Source organism: Accipiter gentilis, chromosome 7 (assembly GCF_929443795.1).
Source record: "Accipiter gentilis chromosome 7, bAccGen1.1, whole genome shotgun sequence".
Taxonomy (NCBI): domain Eukaryota; kingdom Metazoa; phylum Chordata; class Aves; order Accipitriformes; family Accipitridae; genus Astur; species Astur gentilis.
Window position 1 is genome coordinate 32,442,166 of NC_064886.1, and position 23,061 is coordinate 32,465,226.

The 23,061-nt window shown below is 37.3% G+C and overlaps 1 protein-coding gene across 1 annotated transcript in view; it reads left to right on the plus strand.

The window, feature by feature from the left end:
- The first annotated feature begins 5,959 nt into the window (after positions 1-5,959).
- Positions 5,960-23,061, plus strand: part of TDRD12 (tudor domain containing 12) — a 37,818-nt gene continuing 20,716 nt past the window's right edge. Inside the window, 14 exon segments of the mRNA XM_049804648.1 lie at positions 5,960-5,980; positions 7,155-7,316; positions 7,617-7,753; positions 9,203-9,322; positions 10,678-10,733; positions 12,827-12,912; positions 13,967-14,165; positions 14,801-14,877; positions 16,430-16,488; positions 17,230-17,290; positions 18,413-18,517; positions 18,917-19,102; positions 19,792-19,945; positions 22,026-22,153. Of these exon segments, the coding sequence (XP_049660605.1) occupies positions 5,960-5,980; positions 7,155-7,316; positions 7,617-7,753; positions 9,203-9,322; positions 10,678-10,733; positions 12,827-12,912; positions 13,967-14,165; positions 14,801-14,877; positions 16,430-16,488; positions 17,230-17,290; positions 18,413-18,517; positions 18,917-19,102; positions 19,792-19,945; positions 22,026-22,153 (1,551 nt within the window).

Below are 23,061 nucleotides of genomic sequence, written 5' to 3' on the forward strand. Positions count from 1 at the left end.
TTGAATTGGTTTGTCGCTTTCATTTGGATTGGAAAAAAGTGTGTCTTTCTCTTGTCTCTGAACATGCTCAGACTATACTTGGTTTTTGCAGACCTTGTTGAAATTTGTATACCTCTGCTAAACATGGATCATGTGAAGCCGTCTATTATGTATACTGTATATTATGCAGTATAGTGTTGCCTTCAGAATATTCTAACTCTTCTGAACATGAAGAGAACATGAAAATTAAAATGGAGAGTAGAGGAAGCAAAGGAAGTACCTGTATTGCTGTCTTACATGATTTTTAGCTTTTTGAGATTAACACTGGCCACTGTAGTACTAGGAAGACGAGGGAAAGGCATGCCTATGATCGTATTTGTGGTGTCTATAGTAACAAATATCTTGGCTTCAAAGTGATTCAGTTATTTATTCATAATGGGCAAAATAAGTCATCTGAGTAACTGCTAGACTGTTCTACAAGTTACAATGAGAAGATACACAAATCTAACAAGATACAGCATTGATAAAGCTCTTGTGATGGTTGGGCTCTCTTTCACCTTCTGTGTAGAGCCAAGATTCCTTATTTTGAGCTGGTAAACAAAAATGCAGCAAGTTAAGGTTATTTGGTCAGCCCAGGAAAGGGGGACAGAGAAACGCTTGCAAAACTAGTTGTGTAGCAACAATAGTAAACTATTCTGTTCCTGCAGACAGAGGCTTAAAAAAATACCCTGTGATAATTGGCAATAGAATCATAGAACCGTTTGGGTTGGAAGGGACCTTGTAAAGATCACCTAACCCAACACCTCTGACATGGGCAGGGACATCTTTCACTAGATCACATTGCTCAAAGCCTCATCCAACCTGACCTTGAACACTTCCAGTGATAGGACATCCACAACTTCTCTGGGGAACCTGTTCCAGTGTCTCACCACCCTCACTGTAAAAAATTTCTTCCATATACACAATCTAAATCTCCTCTTTTTCAGTTTAAAACCATACTCTGTACAGCCACTACAGGTCCTGGTAAAAAGTCTCTATCTTTCTTGTAAGTCCTCTTTAAGTATCGAAGGGCAACATAAGGTCTCCCCAAAACCTTTTCTTCAGGCCAAACATCCCCAACTCTCTCAGCCTCTCCTCACAGTAGAGGTGCTCCAGCCCTCTGTCCATTTTCATGGCCCTCCTCTGGACCCACTCAATCAGGTCCATGTCTTTGTTGTACTGGAGACTCAAGAGCTGGACACAGTACTCCAGGTGGGGTCTCACAAGAGCAGAGAAGAGGGGGAAAATCACCTCCCATGTATGCAGCCCAGGATACGACAGGCTTCCTGGGCTGCAAGTGGACGTTGCCAGCTCATGTACAATTTTTCATCTACCAGGTCCTTCTCTGCAGGGTTGCTCTCAATCCCTTCATTCCCCAGTCTGTACTGATACTGGTGATTACCCCAGGCCAGGCACAGGAGCTTGCACTTGACCTTGTTTAACTTCACAAGTTTCACATGGGCCCATTTCTTACACCCATCAATGTCTTTCCAAACAGCACCCCTTCCCTCTAGCATACCAACTGTACTACTCAGCTTGGTGTCATCTGCAAACTTGCTGAGGGCACATTCAATCCTACTGTCTATGTCATTATTGAAGATAGTAAACAGTATTGATCCCAGTACGTGCCCTTGAGGGCCACCACTCATTACTAGTTTCCCTTTGGACATTGAGCCATTAACTGTAAGTCTCTGGATGCAGCCATCCAGCTAATTCCTTACACATCTAATAGCCCATCCATCAAATCCATCTCTCTCCAGTTTAGAGGCAAGAATGTTGTGAGCAACCTTGTCAAAGGCCTCAGAGAACTCTAGGTTGCTCTTCCTTTGTCCACTGATGGAGTGACTCCATTGCAGAATGCCACTAGGATTAGTCAGGCACTATTTGCCCTTGGTGAAGGTACATGGGCTGTCTCAAATCACCTCCCTGCCTTCCATATGCTTCAACATAGCTTCCAGGAGAATCTTACATGCTCTTACCAGGCACAGAGGTGAGGCTGACCGGTCTGTAGTTACCAGGGTCCTCCTTTTTAAAAATGGGTGTGATATTCCCTTTTCTCCAGTCACTGGGGACTTTGCCTGATTGCCACAACTTTTCAAATATGATGGAGAATGGCTTAGAAACTGCACCTGCCAGTTCCCTCAGGGCCCTGGGATGCATCTTGTCAGGTCCCATAGACTTCCTACGTTCAAGTTCCTCAGATGGTCTTGAACTTGGTCTTCTCCTACAACAGCAGAGACTTATTCCCCCACTCCCTACCCTAAAGTTCAGGGACTTGAGAAATGTGGGAAAAGCAACTGCCAGTGAAAACCAAGGCAAAAAACCTGTTGAGTACCTCAGCCTTCTCCATGTGGGTTGTCACTAGATCTCCCACCTTATTTATCAGGGGGGTGGGAGTGTATACATTTTCTCAAGTCCTTCTTTTCCAATCAACATATCTGTAGGAGTCTTTATCCTTCTACACATCCCATGCCAAATTTAGCTCCAGCTGTGCCTTACCTCTCCTGATCCCATTCCCACATACCCAGGCAGCATCCCTACATTCTTCCCTATGGATACATATTCCTGCTTCCAGTGCCTATGCATTTCTTTCTCACACTTCAGGTTGACCAGAAAGGCCTTACTCAGCTATGCTGGTCTCCTGCCCTCCTTACCTGATTTCTTACTCAGGGGAATCAAGAGCTTTTGTACTTTAAGAAAAACATCCTTAAAGAGCTGCTAGCTCTCTTCTGGCCCTTTATCACTGAGGGCAGTTCCCCAGGGGCTCTCTCCTTAAAAGAGCTAAAAGTTCACTCTCCTAAAATTCAGGGTCTTCATCTGACCCATATTCCTCGAGATCATAAATTCAAATATACAATATATATAAAAATACCAAAAAAATAGAGAAATTATGTAATCCGCAGCTGTTTTGATTTTGCAATATAGTCTTTTATAGTTGCTGGAGAGCTTCCTTGACTATTTTTTATTGTTCTATACCTTATGGTTGTTCTACCAGTTTACTTTTGTGGTAGAAAGCAGCTATTGGGAAATAGTATTTTTAGGAAAAAAAAAAAATCATTCAGCAACCAAGAAATAGGTTAGATTCTACATGCATAATCTGCATGTTGCTGTGCATTATGCCTTTAATTCTAATATAAATTTTGCTGTGTGTCAAAACCAGCTATTTCAATACTAAATCTGTATCTTAAGTGAACAGTGTGCCTCTCCCATCTTTGACTGTCTCCTATAACTTTTTTCCCCCCACAAAAGGAACACGGTCCAGCAGGGGGAGCTTGAAGGACAAAGGACAAAAGTAACAAAAAAAATTAAGAAAAATATACTATTTTATCTAGAAAGTGATGACAATCATTAAATGGAAGCAGAAATGGGTTAGAATTTACATACAGCAAACATCTTTTAATAGTAAGTTAAAAATATTGATGATTAAAGCTGTAGTTTCAAAATATTGAGCCACTCCTAAGTATGGGCTTCTGCTCAGAGAGGTGGGCTTTATTCCTTGCTGCATGTTTCATCCCCTTCTCTTGGGCTGGCACCTTGTCTATGCAGTCTTCTGTAAAACTAAATCAGGCCTGAAATACTTTTTTTTTGTTTTTAAAGCCTGAATGGAAACGGTAGTATGCAACAGAGTGAATTAAACAAAAGAAAAAAAAAAGTAGCGTCTTTATCACAGAGCTTGAGATGCAAGAGCAAAGTAACATTTTCTTTAAGGCCTAAATGCTATGGGACACTTACAACAGCTGTTTTCTGTTGCGCTTATGTATATAAGTAGCATAGCTGAACACCAATAGAGAAGCAGCAGGTCCTTTCTCCCCACCTGCCTAATTTTACAAACCTTTCAAGAATACGCTCTACTTCAGGTTTGGCCGCTACCGCCTCACAGTGGGGGATGCAACCCTGCCTGGGGAAGACACCACCGCTGACAGGATCAACTCCAGCCCGCTGCCTTCCAGCTGCTCCACCGCGTTCTCGCCGGCCCCCTCCCTCCTCAGCCTGAGGCACCACCAGTGCTACACGGCGAGTCTTGCCCCCCCCCCCCCGAGGCGGAGCAGGCACAGCAGAAAGACAAGACTCTCACTTAAGGCTCGCTGCCCACAACAATACACTTAAAGAGTCGAGAACGCGCCATTACAGGGCTCTCAAACCGCTCCGAGAACGCACTCGCTCGCCGCCGCCAACCACCCAGCATCGCCTCAGGCTCGCCGGGCCCCTCAACCACAATGCGGTGCTCTGAGGGCGCGCACCGCCTCATTGTAGTCTGCGGCCGGCGTACGCATGCGCACGGCGTGTGATTTTGGAGGCGGGAGGGCCGGCTGCCTCTGGAAGCTTCTAAAGGGAGCAGCGGGAAGCGCGTGTGGGTCTGTGTGTGGGCGCCTGTGGACGTCGTGGTGTTGGTGACTGAGGTTAGCGGGTTTGTTTTTACGTGGGATAGAGTGAAACTAAGGTAGAACGGGGAGGGTGTGTGTGTGTGTAAAATAAAATACATAATTTCTTAATAGTCTTCCGTTTTTTTATTGTAGTCTTCTTTCTTTGTACTGTGCCTATTAAACGTGGGGATTTTAGTATGATTAAGACTGACTAGAGGGAGAGAGCCTGGGATAGTGCATTGTTTGTTTTTCTGGGAGTGTTTGTGTCAGACTTGTGTTGTTGGAGAGGTGTTTAGTCATCTCTTGCATCTTTACAAATTAAGTATTAGTGTTGAGTGTGGGATTTGAGCAAGCACTTGTGTTCTCATTTAATTCTCAATGACAAAGTGGGTATGGTGTTATTGGGAATATATTGGAGATCTAGCCTTTTATGTGGGTGTGCCTTATCCTTGTTGCTTTGGTAAGTAATTTATTAGTTTTTTATGACTTAAACTGAGAGATTAGGAGAGGTTATTTATGTCTCTCACATGTTATTCCTGAAACCAAAGTGTGTATTTTTTAAGTGTCTAAGGCAGCACTATGTATCTTGTGTTATAGTATACTGTAATGCAGTGTGAAGAGACTTCTGTGTAACCTGGATGGCGTGCTTATATCATGATATTAAGTAAAGCTTCTAAAATAACTTCAGCTGTTTAGTTGTAATGTCAAACTGGGAATCATTAGTACCTTCTTTTAGCAAAGCATGTTGCTAGTTATGACCACAGTGTAGCTGTATTGTTTCTTATTTTGTGCTGACTTGTTCAACACTACCTTTGGAAGTGGAAGGCCAATATCTTTCCTTTCCTTTCCCAAAACGTTTTATTAGGCACCCATTTCCACTGTGAATTCTCTTAAGTGGCAAGCTAGATGCTGTAGTGATGATATTGTGATGTGCTGGTTTGTGCCAAAATGAAATGCAAATTACTTCAGTCCATAATGCAAATTACTTCAGTCCATAGGTATTTTATTATTCTGTTGTAATGCTTAGGTATGATATGTACCATTGCACATGAATGTAACATGAAATACTGGTAAAAATCCCTGTTAAGCTAAAATTGTTTGCTAAGGTTGGGACTCTTCTTTTGTGTTAGGTTTGGGGTTTTTAATGATGTAAACACTTCCCTCTGTTTCTGTTGGTTTAGTCTGGCAGATAGACTGTAGCAGCCCTTTTCTTCAATCAGCCTATTTCTGTTGGTCTTTGAATGTAAGATAAGCAGCTATATACTGTAAGTAGGTTGAGGATAACAGATATGTTCTGGGGTACTAAAATTGATGTGGTTGTGCGTAAATAAGTGTGGATGGCAAATGTAAATTAGACTTTAATATAGTGCCTCATTAAGAAGGCTGGCTTGAACCCTTTGATAAGTGTAAATCAGTTGCCTAGACTAATACTCCTGAGACAAGTAGTAAAAAATCTATAGGCTTGCATTAGGTGTACACTCTTTAGACATGCTTCAAATAAATGACATCTCTGAAAACGGTTAATCAAATGTTTGCTGTTCTTTTACAGTAGTGTTGAGAGACTTAAGCTGAGAAGAATGGAAGTCTTGCTATTGGAGGTATGCTGGTGTTTTTTGAAGTTCAAAGGATTGCTATTTATTTCAATGCTATTCTCTGGAAGTCAGATTTACAAATAAGATGATGAGTCTTTTTCCATTCAGAAGCAATTTTTTACATGTGTAGGTTCATATATGGATTATATATGTTTTGTCATTTTTTTAGGCGTTTGTGTTGATTTTGTTTCAAAAGATGTCAGTAGGGATGCGGTTAGAATAAAAAATGGAAGATGTGCAACATAAATAGAGTGTAGTATATAGTACTAGATTCTACTGAATTCCACAGAAGATCATGGGAAAATTGTCTTCCCAGAAGGTGACCAGGACAGCTGACCCCAGCTGACCAAAGGGATTTTCCATACCATATGATGTCATGCTCGGCAATAAAAGCTGCACAGAAGGACGAGGAAAAGGGAACGTCTGTGTTTATTGAATTTGTCTTCCCGAGTCAGCATTATGAATGATGAAGACCTGTTTTCGTGGAGTTGGCTGAACATCTGCCTGCCAATGGGAAACAATGAATGCATTCCTTATTTTGCTTGGATGTGCAGCTTTTGCTTTACCTATTCAGCTGTTTTTATGTCAGCCCATGAGTTTTCTCACTTGTACCCTTCCAATTCTCTCAGTCATCCCTCTGCAGGGGAGTGAGGAAGCAGCGGTGTGGTGTTTAGCTGCCTACTGGGATTAACCCACAACAACTGGGGACCCAGATGAGCTAAAAGACTGGGATATAAAGGTTTACAAAGGCTGAGCAGAAAGATATAACCCTGTTTTAAAGAAACTGACTCTTGTAAACTCTCCAAGCATGAAGAAAAACCCATTAGTAGGGTTTGTTGTGCATTTGGGTCTTTCTATATATACTTCTTGAAGATAATATGGAAGTAAATAAAGCTTTATGCCTTTGCATGTTACCCACTGTTTGGTTTAACCAGCTTTTTAGTGCTAAAGAAACTTACAAGCTGAGAAGTAATTTCATGAACTAATGGTCTGAAGTCGAAACATGTTTTTGCTTGTTAACATTCTGTATGCTAAGTATGAGTCACCATAATTTTTAAGGTGCCTCGCTAAAGATTTTAAGTTTTATTGTTGTATCTGCTGCTCAGATGTTTTTAAAAACATCCTAACATTTTAGCAGAAGCTAATAGTATGCCTTACTGTTATCTACCCCTTGCCTCAGATTGAAGATCCAGACTGCTTTTGGGTTACTATGAAAGGATGTGGGCCTTACATAGTCGATGAAATAGAATATAAAAACCTGAATGCTGAAATGAATCAGTTCTATGACAAATCTTATAAAGACGTGAATGAAGTAAAACCACTAACAGTAGAAGAAGGCCAGGTAAAATCATTGCTATATTGTGTAGATAGAAATAATCTGTTATTTGCATTTGTTTGGGTGTGAAGTACCCAAGATATGCGTTAATCATTTTTTTTTATATTGCTATGTGTAAAAGTAGATAATGGCATCTGTATGGGTTATATCTTTTTACCTGTAAACCTAATAACTACATAAGCTGCAATCCTTGCATTTTAAAAAGAAAATTGAGTGCTGTATAATAAATAGTATATTCTTGCCTCAAAAAACTTTGACTGTAATTCGCTCCATTTACAAGAACCTGCTGTCTTCTTTCTTTTTCAGATTTGTGTGGTTTTCAGTGAGGAACTCAAATGTTGGTGTAGAGCGGTTATAAAGTCAATCATGTACTGTACAGATCATTATCAAACAGAATGTTTTCTAGTGGATTATGCCAAATACATTTTTGTTAAATCAAAGGAGTAAGTGTTTGGGGTTTTTGACACTGAAATGTATTTGTTAGTTAATGCATACAAATACTATTAATATTTATTTAGATTGATAGTGGCAAGGCTTTAATTGACCTATGGATTAGATCCACAAGAAACTGCTAGCCATATGATGGGCCCTTGCCAGTGTGCAAGCAAACCGGTCTTTGTTTTGTGAATTTTTAAAGATTCTTCCTATTGTAGGTTTTGGCTTTTTAGAGGTTTGAAATTGAAATAATGGCAGTTTGTTATGACTGAAATGTTTGATTGCCAGTTAACGTTATTTATATATACTTTCCTCCCTTATTAAGTCATTATATACTAAAAAATTAAAAATTATAACCAGTGAAGATCATTCACAAAGCATACATGGAAGCAGGGTTTCACTTGCTGAACTACCTTTTGACATCTAGGCACAAATATGTGGGGGTTTTCCTACTGCAGTTTACTAGCTTGTTTACTTTACTAAGAGCTGACAGTCTGTCTTGGTGTGATGCAATAAAGGTGAATTTTCACAGGTTCCCAATTTTTAATAAAACCATTAGGAAACTTACTGTTTCTAAAATCTTGAAAAATGTGTTTTAAAATACAACTGTTCCAGTTCTTAGCTAGATTTAAAGTTCATTTCTTCTATTAAATACACAACTTTGAGTAAAAGAAGCTTTAACAAATGTTTTATTTGTAGTATTCCACAAAACTAAGAAAGCTTATTTAAAATATTTAAAAATGTATCTGAAGTTAAATAATGTTTTTTAAATTGGATATTGCTGTATTGGAAAACAACTTGACAATGCCCCAAGTTTAAAATACGTTCAACTAGAAGTAAATGTGTGATTTACTGTGTTACCACTGCAAAATAAATATTTGAACAAAAGTGATACGTATATGGATCTTAAAAGCTTGCTATATATGGTGTCTTGCTGGTTATTAAAAGTCTCCAACCAAACCAAGCGTAAAGGAGGAGATTAACGCTCTAGTGATAGCGTTATAAAGAATAAATTATTTTTAGGGAAATGAGTACAAATGCAAATTAGTGTATTTGTTAGATTTCCTTCTTGCTGATGTTAATCATACCTGGTTTCTCACACAGAAGTAATAATTGCAACATGAATATGCAGTACCAGGTAGTGTATGTGGTAGTATGAGGGCCAAATATCATGAAAAGACTTCAGACTGTAGTGGTGGAGGATCAGAAAGATTTTGAGTAAATAAGAAGTGTATTCATATCTGGAGTGAAACTGTTCACTAATTGCTCCTACTAGCAAACTTGCTGGGAGAGAAGAATAAAACAATGGTTTCAGGGTGTTCCACAATGGGAGCCAAACCTTTGGAAGAACTGTGTTGTCAGGTATAGGGTAATGGAAGGATGTGTATGAGACCAGTGACTTCTGGAGAAAAAAAATCTGCTCTGTAAAATGAGATTATTTCTGCTTTGTTTTTAAGCATTCGAGTTGCACTGGAAGCATTTTTGCGGATCCCATATAGAGCAAAAAAGTGTAGACTGTTTCGCACAAAGCCAGTGACGTTGCGTATCGACTTCTGTGAAGATACGGCAAAAATAGTGTAAGTTGAGTTTAATAAATATATTCTATTCATAAATTTCTTAAGTGTGAAGTTCATCGCAGAAATTTTTTTTAGAAGAGGTTGTGTTTCAAGAAGAACATAGGAAATGAGATTTGGAAAACTTTCTATTTCAGAAGAGCAGTTCTTAAATGAAACTGATTCCTTAATGATTTGGGGTTTATTATTCACCTGTTTGAATCTTTTGGTATTTATTTAAAAACCTTCAGAAGTTTAGACAAGTTTCTAGCAGTTCTTGCCTTTAGTCTATCATCCCAGAGCTGTATCACTTGATTCCTAGCACATGAACTTCTTTACTAATCTATCCTTATGTGCTGTTTCTTACAGGTGCTTCTCTTACTCCTGATACTTTTTTTTTTATTTGTTAGCTGAACTGAAGTTCTGTAGCTGTTTATAGGTAGCTTTGTTTTTCCCCATTCTGTCTGTCTTTGTATGTTTTGGATTCCTTTGTGCTTTCCTTATATTCATGCCAGTTTTTTCTCACTGCAGGTTTGAAAGACTTGAATAAGGTTTTCATTGGGGTCTGGTAGTAAATAAAGAAAAATACTTTTGTATCCTTGAGTTCCAGGATGCTATTGTCAGAGATCCTGCCAGCTTGAGAGAGACATGATTAGATTGCTGGGGAATATGGCTCCACAGAAAGAAAGCTGCTTTGGTTTGTGTCATTAAAGAATATGCAAAGCTACATGTGATCAATCGGTTTATTTTTTTTATACTCTTGTTTGGAAGAAATTGGTATTTGACTTCCAATATTCTGACAGAACAAATATTAGTATGGTTTGGATAGGAATAGCATGCATCTTGAGTAGGCCATTGTTGTGAATTATCAAAAAAGTAGTAGATTATAATATTTTGTTTATGGTGCTCTTCATTTTATTCTTTTTTTCATTTTCTGCTTAAAGTTGCAGAAGATGGTAAAGAGTTAATGTGATTTTCTGCTGCAGACCTTTCGGTCTTCAGCACTCCAGTGTTTAAGTGCTTGTTCAAAATTACTCAATACCTATTAATATATTCTGCAAGTGGATTCCTGTTTTATTTTTGGTTATTCCATTTCATTTCTAACCATCATATTTTATGTCAGATGTAAGCCACCATACCTTGACAAAGCAATATCCAATAATTTTTGATAAGTTTATTTTATTGATGAGCTGAAACAGTATTATCAAGACTGAAGTTCCATTCTAAGTAGTAAGATTCTGTTAACGTGTCTAGTTGGTGCACTTCTTAAGATTGAGCATGACTTGAAATAACTTCTTTACATGTGTCTGAAGTGTTTTCCCAAATTACCATTTTAATTTTTGATAATGTGGGATAACTGGTTGTGTTTATTTTCCTAGACCAGCCAGAAGATGGGATAGTGCTGCTACTCGGTATTTTCAAAACCTTCTCAAAGGTAAATAAAACATCCTGCAAAAAATTATAATTGGCACTTCTATTTGGGGGAAAAATTAAACTGTTAGAGAAATGTAGTGCTTGTGTTTATATATTTGATTATATTTAAGAATGTCGTATATTAAAGAGAAAGGAGCTATGTAAGGTTCTCTGTATGGACTGACAAAGGCAAAAAATACTTGTGGAGTTGGATCTTGAGTACTGTGGGCTTCCATGCTGCGTAAATTTTGATAGTTTACTAGGTGGTATCTGGTTCTTGGATAGGCTAAATAAGGTAGCACTCGGGTAACATTTGTTTTGAACAGTACAGCCTTTCTGTGTATTTAGCTTAAATCTGTGAGTCACCATCACAGCTGTAGTTTTGTACAGAGATGGCAAGAGCTGGCTTAGGAGTTTACCCTTTCAGTTGTTTTTTGACAAGAACGTAACCCCAGCTCGGAAGTGGAATATCTTTATTATAGTTGGAGCTCAATCTATTTGTTAACGAGTAGTTATTTAGTAAGTTAGAACTGCTTTTTCTCCACTCTGGTCTTGTCCTTTCCCATGTTTGGTGTTTCAGTAGGTCATCTGGTTTTTTCATATCAAGCCTTCTATTTTGATATGAGACAGCTTTTGGTCTTACTAGAAAAGCAGCTCTTCACTGAGATTTTCTAATCTTGCTTACATGCTTCTACCTGAAAAAACTACCTACCTGCTTGCTTACAAGTGTAACAAACTCAACATAAAAGTTCTCTGGGGAGAAGAGGATGAGTTTAGGAAAGCAATAAAGGGTCTTCAGGCTGATAATTTCACAAACTAACTGGGACAGCACTTCTCACCATTTACCTTTTTATTTTTTTCCACACACGCACACGAGTGTCACTGTGCAAAGTGAAGGTTAGTAGGGAGCAATAATAATGTTGAATTTAATTTCAAAGAAACTCCCAGACTGTACCATAAGTAGTAATACCTACTTTTTTAATTGCTAGCACATCATTAGTGTATGCAGAAGTGCTTGAGAATTTACTAACAGGCTTTTATCAGCTATGTTTGCTTGAATTAAGAGCCTAACCAAGCTGCACAAATGTGCAAATGTGACTTCTTTCAAGAGAAGTAAATGTCAAGTTTGGAAAGCATACGTTTATAGTACAGATTATCAGAGGCTAAAAGATAAACTAAGGCTTTTAGCTTAGAACTAAGACTAGTTTGTGTGGATGTTACCGAAACCCTGAATAAAACTCCTTAACACCAATGTGAAGTTAAGAAGCAGGCAGTTTGTTTATTGCAGTGCTGGGGACATGGGGGATTGTTCCTCCAAAGGTGTGTCCAAGTTAGTATCAAAATCTGTCAGTTTTTATAGACTTTTTCTGTCAGGTCATTGTTACGTAGACTCTTTACATAAAAATGCATACTATGCTCGTTCTTAAATTTAACCTTTGTAATGATTGGTCCTTTGATTATATAACCTTATCAATATTCTTATTTAAAAACAATCATTGGTCAGTTACACTTAGCTCTGATTGGAATCTTCAATACTCAAATCAAGATGGGAAGGGTAAGGGGGTTTCCAAGCAGCACACTGGTGGCCATGACAGTTTCCTTAGTTTCTTGAAACAAAACATAGAAAAACCAGTAACTTCCTGGTGATGTTTCTATGGTTAGCTATTTCAAACTTTAACAATATTAAGGTTCCTATAGTCACACATAACACAGTTCCTAAAGTTTCTATGGCTACATTTCAAACTTAACAATCCTATACATTATGCTTCGCAATTTTACTTCTTAATCAAACCTAACTCTTCTATGTGATTAAATTCTGATTTCTTTACCAGAATATTTGCAACATGGAGAGGTCATTAATCTGTTTCGGCTCTCAATCTTCCTTCAACAACTAAGGACAACTTCATTTTTGTAACTTTAAGTTTGTATTGCCTTGTTACTTTCTTGTTTCATTTAAAAGTTATTATATTTGTACTAGCTTCTCTATAGAAATAGGTTACACATCTAACAGTGATTTCTATTTTTGTTTATCTTGGAAAGTACAAGTGAAAACTATTGATAATTTGATAAAGGTTTAATATTTTTACTTATTCTTATGTTTATTACTATATTTAGCAACTACCCAAATGAAAGCCAAGTTATGTGCTGTAGAAGGTAACACATTTGATGTTTTTCTTTATGTGACAATAAAAGATGAAAAGGTAAGATACTTTTATATCTACAAACCTGTTCATGCACTTTGCTATGTAAGTGAGAACTGAGATTAGCTTAAGACTGGAAAGTATTTCTTGCAAGTGAGTTTTGTAATTCCTGTCAGATACAGTAGAAGCTAAATCATTAATTTATTAGAGGTTTTGTTTTGTATTTTAGTTGCTTGTAAATTTCTGGAGGCATTCCAAGAGGCAGAAATCTCTTTTTTCTTTGTGAACCTCTTTTTGGAAGGTATTGACAAGCAAATGAAGTCCAGCAAGTGCTTCAGATGGACAACTGTGAATTATTTAGTGCACTTTTGCACTTTTTGTGGTATCATACTTAAAGATGTTTCAATAAGGCAGTTGCATAGTATTATAAAAATAAATAGAAGTTCACACTTGCTTTTGCATAAGACTGAGTCCTCAAACCTTTGGGGGAAAAAACCCCAAACTAGTTCCATTTACCAAAATGTGTACCTTGAGCTAAATCTCTGCTGTAGCTACTTAAGCAGCTGTATGGTAGATACAAATCAATTCATTTGAATACTGCTTCTACTTGGACTGTTTTACCAAGGCTTTTAACACTGGAGCTTTGGTCTTTGCTGGAGACAATAACTTTGAAGGTACATACTAATTTGAATATCTTCTCTCAGTTCGGAATCCCAATTGGCAATAGCGTCACTGATCTCTGAGCCAATGGAGTTTAAGAAGTTTTAGGTTTAGCATTACTTTTTTCTGTCAGTTTTTGATGCATGCTAAATGAGAAAGAAATAAACTAGCTTGGCTTACTAACAGTTTTTTAAAAATTTTTAGGGCTCATAGAAAAGCTAGTTGAGTACAGAATTTTAGGCAGAAGCATGAAACTGACAACTAATTAACATTTGTTTAGAGAACATACAGGAAACTATGACTGAATTTCCTGTTCTGGAGATGATAATCTTCAGAACGTATTTGCTGATATTGCATATGTCTTACTGCTGTTTAAAGCTTCAAATAAATTCTAAACAAGTGTGTGGTGGTGATTACTTGTTAATACTGGTCAATAAAGATCTTGGTTTTCTAGGTGTGTGTTAATGATGATCTTGTCTCAAAGAACTTTGCTCGTTTTGAGGAAGCTAAAGAGAATACAGGGAGTTGTGCAGATTATCAGGAGAACCAAACATCATTAAATGCTGAGTCCTTTCCAATGAAAATTGTTAATCCTGCGCATGCTTTCAGGCCAGTGCTGTTTCAGGAGAAGATACCAACAAATCTTGAAACAGGTGGGAACCATGTGTATCAGAAACAATCACACATACAGTGCATCATGTGTCTTTAACTGGGTATATTAAACGTGAACCTACTGTCTCAGTTTGAATCTGATGATTGGATCAAATGGTATCCTTCTAACAAACAATGCTTATGTATCAGACTTTACAAGGACCAATGAAATCATCAGATGCAGGAATTCTGTAAAGATTTTTGTACTATACAAGACAAGGGAAGGCTGAGGGTGAGTTACGCGGCCATTTGTTGATATGTTTAGTAGCATTAGATATTGAAATTACTTGTGGCGTTGATCAATGATGCATTACCAGTTTTTTGAGTTTGGAGGGATTTATTTGAACAGAGGTAACTTTATAACTAGTGTTTACTATGAGTGGTCTCATTTATAGTGATTGAAGTCCCTTGCTTTTAAAAAGTATGCAGCCTTCCATCCTGCATCCTTGTTCACTCAGTTCATCTGCACAGTTACCTTTACTTAAATATAACTTTTTTTGGTGGTTGTTTTTGCCATTAGGAAATGATGCAAGCAACTAAACAAGTAAGTTGCAACCCAGTGTAAATAAAAGTACTGGATTTTTATGTGTTCAGGTAATCAGGAATGTGTTTCTGTATTTTTTACTTACCTTTCTAGGTCTTGCAGTTTCCAGTTCCTTTCTTGAAGAGACATACAAAAGATCAAGCACAGATCTAAATGAAAGTACTGCATCTGTAAGTATTATATTTCATATTACCTTGTCGAAGATTAACTAAATTAAACATACATAGGACAGATTAGGAATACTGTAGTCATCTAGCTGCTTCTTCCATGTAACACAAATCTGGGGGACCGCACTAGTTCTTGATATAGTTTAAAAAAACAAAAAATTCTACTTTAGTTTCTTTTTTTAAATTGAAGAAAATTTTAAAAACCGTGCTACAGTCCTTGAAAAAGTTGTGCCTCCTTTTGCACTCCTTTGCTACAGTTTAATGAAGATGATAGCTGTCTACATGACACAGTTTTTTGAATATATGAAAATGTAAATTGTAATGTTTCCTTGAAAACAAAATAGTTCTCATGCTGTACCATGCTAAACATTAATTGAAGTATCTTCTTATTTTTTGAGTTGTCTAATACTTTAAATGTCTATTATGGTTTCTTGCTGTTTTCTCCTTTTTTGCTTGCTGTTCTTTTCTAGAACATTTTCAAAAGGTCAGTGCTCATTCTTGAGTGGTAAGTTGTGTACTGAATTGCACAGTTGGAGCTATTAGAGTGTCCATGGGAGGAAAAAAAAATGAACTGATAGATTATAGGCGAATAATCACTGCTGAGCGTGTCCAATATCAGCTCTTCTAAAGAGCCCATATACTGTTCCATGTCCTCTTCTGCTAGATACTTTAAAGGAGAAGTTTGCTTCTATGATAGCAATGGAACTATTTCTTCTGTCAGATCAGAGAAAAAAAAGGAGGTTTTAGCTCTGCTGAGAATTGAAGCGTGGCAAGCACTTCTGAACTTCAGCTGTAATACCTTATTAAAATATTTTGGAAAGAATGATCATCAAAGTAGCAGTGTGGATTGTTACTGGAGCAGAGCAGCATTACATTTATACTCTTGTGCAGTCAGCTGAATTACATTTGCTAGCCACTTGAGTGATGCAAGTCTTTGACCCAGTCATGCCTGCTGATTGCTGGTGATTAATGATGAATGCTAGAAAATCCCCTGTTCGGAACCAGACATCTTTGGGGTAACTCTGGATCCAGTATCTGCTCCTAGTTACTCCCTTGAGGATTTTGCAGTGTTGTTCAATTTAAGTTTGTGTATGTTGTCTTTGTAAGTGTGCGGCTGGGTAACCTGTGTTTGGTTTTCTTCCTGTCTGTGGTGTGCAGGTTTTCCATGATTTTTCTTAATTTTCTTTCAAAAAAGAAAATGTTTAAAAAATAATCAGCATGTGTTCATATTGGCTCAGGTCCACAATTATGACTGCAGCTTGAGATGTGACTATGAACTAATTTTTCTTTTGTGTGGCTGATGTTCCTTGTTGCATGCTTGATTCTTGTTACAGAATGGTGTTTTCTTTGCCAAGTTAGACAGTTCTTCTGAGGTTTCATCAAAGTTGTTGCCTTATTCAGACAAACTTGTTTATACAAAAATTCTCCAAAATATGTGGAGAATTCTAGAGTTAAGTAAGAAAACCAGCTTCAACTGAATACACAATAATTTTTCTAAAATGTTGCTCTTGAACAGTATTTTTGTGCTAAAAATGTGTTCATCTTTTCTTTATAGATTGTCAAAGCAATTCCAGTTTTACCTTTCAAGGAAAATAGAGCAGTTTGCCCAGACAGGTATGGTGCAGTGTGTTAAGTGGTTATATAATGAGATAATTAGGAGCTGCAGTATGTTTCCAGTTACTATTCTTGGGCAGTAAGAAGGGCCAAGGGTAAGAAAAAGATGCATACACATGCTTTTGGAGATGAAGGGAATTTGAAGCTGCTGATATTTAGCCAGACTACAATAAAACCAGTAGTTATTTCTAAACAATAGCTTGACAACAGTGATGTAATGGGGAAGCATCTTTTCTGCACACTAAACATGTTAAGTTGCTTTATTTTATTCTTAGTGTGATTTATAAAGTTTTCAAACTTCATGAAATATGGCTATGAATTGATTTGTGCAATGCTTTTACTATGCTGCTTGTCAGTTGATGCATACGTAATAAACCCAAGGAGTGTTTCTTTTATTCAGTTTCTGATGCAAAGATACATTGCTTCATTTTTTGAAACTTTAAGAAAACTTTTTCCTCTAGTCCAGTCTGATTTTCTTCTAAAGTTGAGGAACCTCCTAATTATCTTTGCTAAAAATTTTCTTTGGGATTATTTTAAGATACTTAAAAGCTAAGAGTAGATTTTATTTTCATAATCAAATTTTTTTTTCTTTCATGGTCGAGCGTTTTCCTCCTTGGCATAGGTGATACATCAGAAGTATTTTGTGAGTGAATTGCTTTATGACACTTTAGAAATATTGGTGGTATTTATAAATTACGTTTTACTTTTGCATTTATGTTGGATGTAATATTTGTTTCTCAGGCTTCAGCAGTTCTTAAATTGTGATCCTCTGAAGACATACATAATTAAAGATGACCAACAGGTATTTCAAGCATTAACTTTCACTTAACTTCTCTTGTGCGAATGTATCGTGTGTATGTGGAAGGTTCTGGTAGTGTTGGGGCTGCAGGAGCTGTCTTTGTGGGAGGAGGTCAGGGGCTGTTTCCAGCTGCATCAGCAACAAGACCCACTGCAGGCCAAAGCTAAGCCAACCAAGTTGGTTAAGAAAGGGCTAAAAATGCAGGGGAGGGAACAAAAATAAAAAAAAAAAGAGAGAAGCAGAGGCAGTGCCAAGGTCAGAGGAGCAGGAGGTGCTCCATGCCACAGCAGGTGTACCTGAAGGGACCGCAATCTATGGAGGATGCGCACTGGAGTAGAGGAAACAAGATGGAAGGAGCAACAGAGAAACTGCTGTTGACTGCAGTCCCTGCCTTGTGCTGCTCATTGCCTTAGTGGTGGGACCAAGTGTAACCTGCATTGATTATAAGGGGAGAGGAGAGGAGCTTGGAGTGAAGTTGAGCCTGAGAATGGGGGAGGAAAGGTGTTTTTCTGAAGCATGTAAATGTTTGTTTCTTTGTTTTTGTTTCCTAGTAACCAAATCAGTACTCATACATATTATTTGGCAACAAATTAAGTTAAGCTAAAGTTGAGTGATTTGCCTGCATCAGAAATTGTTAAGTAACCACCCTGTCTCTATCTTGACCCATGAATCTTCTTGCTCACTCTCCTTGTTATTCTTCCCCATCTCTCTGGAAGGGGAGGGTGAGTGAGCAAGTGGCTGTATGGGTGCTTGACTGTGAGCCAAGGCCAACCACTATGGCAAATTTTGCTAGTCATATTTTTTAATTGCATTTTGATTTTTGTTATAGCTGAGTGCTAGCTGTATGCAGAACATGGAGTGCATTCTCTTCAGTGGTTTAAGACAGTTGTGTTAAGACAATATTGATAAATCTTTCTTTTAAGAAATACTGAGTATTTGTCTCACCACTGGTCTGTGTAATTTATCAGTATGTATGAGTCACATTAAAAATGCATTTACAATTTCTTTGGCTATTTTTTATCAAAATACCATTTTTTAAGTACAATAAGTGCTTTTGAGTCGTATGTAAGCTAAACACCTTTTATTAAGCATTGGCATTGTCATCTATTTGTCATGTGGTTTCAGAGTTTTCAAAATCTTAGTGAAGAAAGAAACTTTGTCTGTCTTAGCAACAAAATTGAGCCATCGTCAATTCTGGAAACAGCACCACTTTTTGATGGTCTGAAAAAGGTAATGCTTATGTAATATATTACACTGAATATCTTTTTAAGGCTAGTATCATACCCCAACTTTAGATGCTAAACATTATAGTAATACCTGATTTTGATTGGGGAATGTCTAGGAAGTTGTTCCTGTGGCTGAACAAATGAATCTTCAGAGGGATGCTGGAAGAATTGTATATGTTCCTTCTGGTATGTCAACCACTGGCCCAAGTCATGGGATTTGAATTTTAATATAATAATTGTAACTCCTCAGCACAGAAGAACTTTTTTCATATTGCATGTTAAGGACGCTTATTATGTAGTACATCAAAAGCTTTTTAAATTACTCAGTGTTGTGTTTTGTCTTGTTTTGTTACTGCTCAAGTACACTGTTTTCATGTGGAACTCTTAATTTCTCTTTCTCTAGGAACTTACTCGGAAAAAATTTTTAGGCCCTAACTTCACAGAATCTTACTGTTGGCCTCCAGTAGCTCGAGGATGTGATGTAGTTGCCATATCGTATCAGGGAAATGATCCTTTCTTATATATTCCACCAGTCCTTACATTTTTGCAGTCAGGAAGTTGCTACAAAGCCTTGCCAAACAGGAATGGAGTATGTATATATTAGAGTAGTAGCACCTTTTCTGTTCTAAAGTGCAGATGTAGAATAATGATCCAAAAGGTAGTGGGTGTTTAGAATGTATATGTTTAATGTGATCTTAGTGTATCATCATGATGCTTGCCAGTTTATATAAGCCCTCTGCTTAGAGGTTTACAGAGATGGACTGCATGAATGTGGGAGTCTAAAACTTATTTATCAAGTAATATCTAACAAGTGGTTAATGTCGTATCACTATGATAATGAAGCTTTGTTTTTAAGGGGATAGTATGTAGTCATTAAATTAAAATTTGTATTAGCTGTTTTAAATATTGTAATTAATTTTCTAACTTGTATTGGATCACAGAAACGTAGAATTATTGAGGTTGTAAGGGACCTCTGGAAATTGCCTAGTACAACCCCAAGTAAGACAAGGTGCTCCTGCTTCTGTTAAATTTTTGGACATTTTACTGTATGCGGCTGCATGCATCCTTTTTGTCTCCAGTTAACCTGGTGTATGGTTCCTTGGGTCTTTAACATCTGCATTTACAAGGTGATATAGTATTAAAAGCTTCAGTTTTGAAGTACTTAAAGGCTTGTGTTGCAGATTTTGATTTTGCCCTAAATGCTGAAGTAGTACAATTCTTAAGATTCTGAACTCTTGTCTAATACTGTGGTGTAAAATTTTGTACATATGTATGTAGCCGCTAGCACTTATCTTATGTCCTGGGTGGAAGAAGGCACATCTTGTTTTTGACCTACTGAAAACATATGAGAGATGTTCCAGACAGCTTCATCCAATGCTGATAATACTGGGGCAGAACAAAGAAGAAGCTAGAAGTGTGAAAATACGAGGATGTAAGAATACTTTCTATCTCTTTAATTATGCTTGAAAACTGTGGGCTGCCTTAATTGCAGGAAATCACGAAAGCAATTTATACTTATGTTTTTTGTTCTATAAAGTGATAATTATATTTCTTTAATGCTATAACTCCGTAGTAATACGTGAAGCTTCAGCAGTGCTATTTAACGGTAAATGGTATTAAAGCTGTTTGAATATGTATATGTTCAGCATCTTTTTTGTAAGCTTCATAACAATTATTTTTGAACCAAATGAGTGGTAGGGATTTGCTGAACATTGGGCTGAATTAGAATTAACGGTGGACTTCCTTGATTTAAAACCAGATTTTATGATAGCCTTTTTTGATATATGAGAATCCATTGCTGGACAGAGGTACTTGGTCTGTCAGGGATGGAGTTAATTCTCTTCCTAGTCTGTATGGTGGTGTGTTTTGGATTTGTAACTAGAACAGTGTGGATAACACACCAGTATTTTGGCTCTTGCTGAGCAGTGCTTGCACAGCATCAAGAATTCTGTTCCTCCCAGTCTGCCACCCAGTGAGTAAGCCAGGTTTGGGCAAGAAGCTGGGAGGGGACGCAGCCTGGACAGCTAACCCAAACTGACCAAAGTGATATGTGATACTGTATAATGTCATGCTCAGCAATAAAAGCTTGAGGGGTGGGAGCGATATAATGAGTGGCTGGGCATCTGTCTGCTTCTGGGATGTTGTCAGTGGTTGCCTTTGCATGCTTCCCCCTAACTCCCTCCTTCGCTTATTATGCTGTCTTTATCTCGACCCATGAGTTTTCTCACTTTGGCAGTTCTATTCTCTCCTCTGTCCCACTGGGGGTGGGGGCAGTGAGTAAGCATCTGTGCCTTTAGTTGCTGGCCATGGTCAGCCCACCACAGTAAGGCATATGTGTATGTTCTTAAAAAATGTTTTTAATAAATACACAAGTATTTCAAGTACATGGATTTTATTTTTTAAAATTGACAAATATTTGGGCGACATGTCTGATGCTGCTTTACTGTTTATATACACTTAACATGATTCTTCTCTACTCTTTAATTTAAAAAGAATATTGGAAAAGTGAAGGATTAAAAAGGAGGTAATAGTCCTCTGCAGACAAAGTTGCATAAATGTCCAACTTAAATATAAGTTTGAAGGTTGTTTTTTTTAAATGGTAGTATCCAACTTGCTTATTGCAAAAAATAGTAATTTGTGCATATAACTTCAGTAGTACGCAGAGGATACTCTGTAGAGAAGAGGAAGCATAGAAGTAGTAACAGAGCTGTTGGGAGACTTGCCCTACTTAAGTGTATTTATTTAAAACACTTAATTTTACTGGTGTTGTTCGGTCTTTTTGTTAAGCCTTGATTCAGAACTGCATTTTTAAAAGTGGCTTTTCTTGCCAGGGAAACAAGAAATACAGATAAAACTATGAAGGATTGTGTAAAACTTTCAGTTTCAGCAGTTTGCATTCTTATATCCATCATTCAAATTTAAGAGCCTGGTGGATGAATTCAGATCTTTTATTAGTAGAGCTGTTGGTAAATTTACACAGATTAAGATTGTTGTGGTTTTGCTTATATATATATTCATATATGTGTGTGTATATATATGTGCAGATATCTAAGCCACGATATGTGTTTTAATCCATTTTTAAAACTGAGCTTTGCTAAAGGCTGCTCTTGCATGTATTTAAATATTTACTGCATGTCTGTCTGGTTCTGAAGTTCTTATCTCTACTTCCATTACCTTATTGGAAAATGAAATGGCATCCTGCTTTGTGGACTTGTTAATGTTCAGATCTTTCACTTCAAAAACTGAGTTTTACCCACTCAAGTCTTGAAGACATGCAGGGGTAGAAAAATGTAAGCAAACTAAAAATGGCTGTTGACCAGAAGTCAGAAAAGAGTTCAGTGTTCTCTATTAAAAAAAAAGCCCAAAACCAACAAGCCTCCCCCCGCAACTTCAAGATGATGTATCTGAAACGCATATGTGGCCTTTTTAATAAAGCTACCATGTCCTATGGTGTCTTACTAATACTCTTTCAAGTTGTAAACTAATGTTAACAGTCTTCTTCCTACTTGTAGGCGAAGTCATCGTGACTACACCATATAGTCTCCTGAGATTGTTTGAACATCACAGTTTATTATTTTGTAGACTTTGCCATCTTGTTCTTGATGAGATTGAGGTACTGTTCTCTGATGCTGTTGAACAGGTAAATGGCTTATACATTCAGTTGCTAAAGTGCTTTCCAGTTGTGCATGTGTCTTAAACAGTGGGGCACATAATGAAAGAAACAACCTTCTTGAACCCCTGTGGTAGAGTTGAGGAGAAAATGGAATTTAAAAAAAATCTCATTTGTATACTTCTGGCAGAATGAAACACTGGAAAAGTGGGGAGAGCTGTGTCTTGTCCTGTTCTATGCTACTGCTCCATTATGCTGTCTTCCTTTGCTGTGGAAGGTTTCCCAAGGACTTGTGGTTTTGTTTTTTTTAACTTGGTAGCCGTAGTTTCAGTGTAGGGATCTTTAATCTACTTTTAAGATTTGCATCACCTGACTGTAAGGAACTTCCTTTTCCTTCTTATCAGTGTTGTTTGAACAACTTCAGTTCAAGAGCTGTCTTTATTGGTAGGTTCCTCGGTCTCTGTAGAATGAGAGGCAGAAGTGAATGATCAGATAGTCTTGGAAGCCATCATAAAAACTTTCCTTGGGCCTTAATGACAGTACAGGCAAAAGGAGAAGCTGATTCCAACTCAGAATCTTGGAAGAGGAACAGCATTAAGTTTCATGTTGACAAGGATTGTATCAGTTTCAAAATGATGACTTAAGTTTGAGAAAATACCTTATTTTTTTTGTTGCTGCTTTGATGCTTCATAGGACATGCTTTCTTGTATTGCTGCATATTACATCATCAATATGCAAAAAACAGCTTACCTTTTTCATGGTCATAGATATTTTTTCTAAATCATTAACTTATCACCAACTTTTAAAAAGGTAGTAAGACTAAATGGCTGTGTTTCTTACTGAAAAGCTACAGAAACATCTTAATGGAGAAAGATTGCCAATTTTCCTATATGTGAAGCTGTTAAATGTGTCTTTGTAGCAGCAAATCTTAAGTCTTA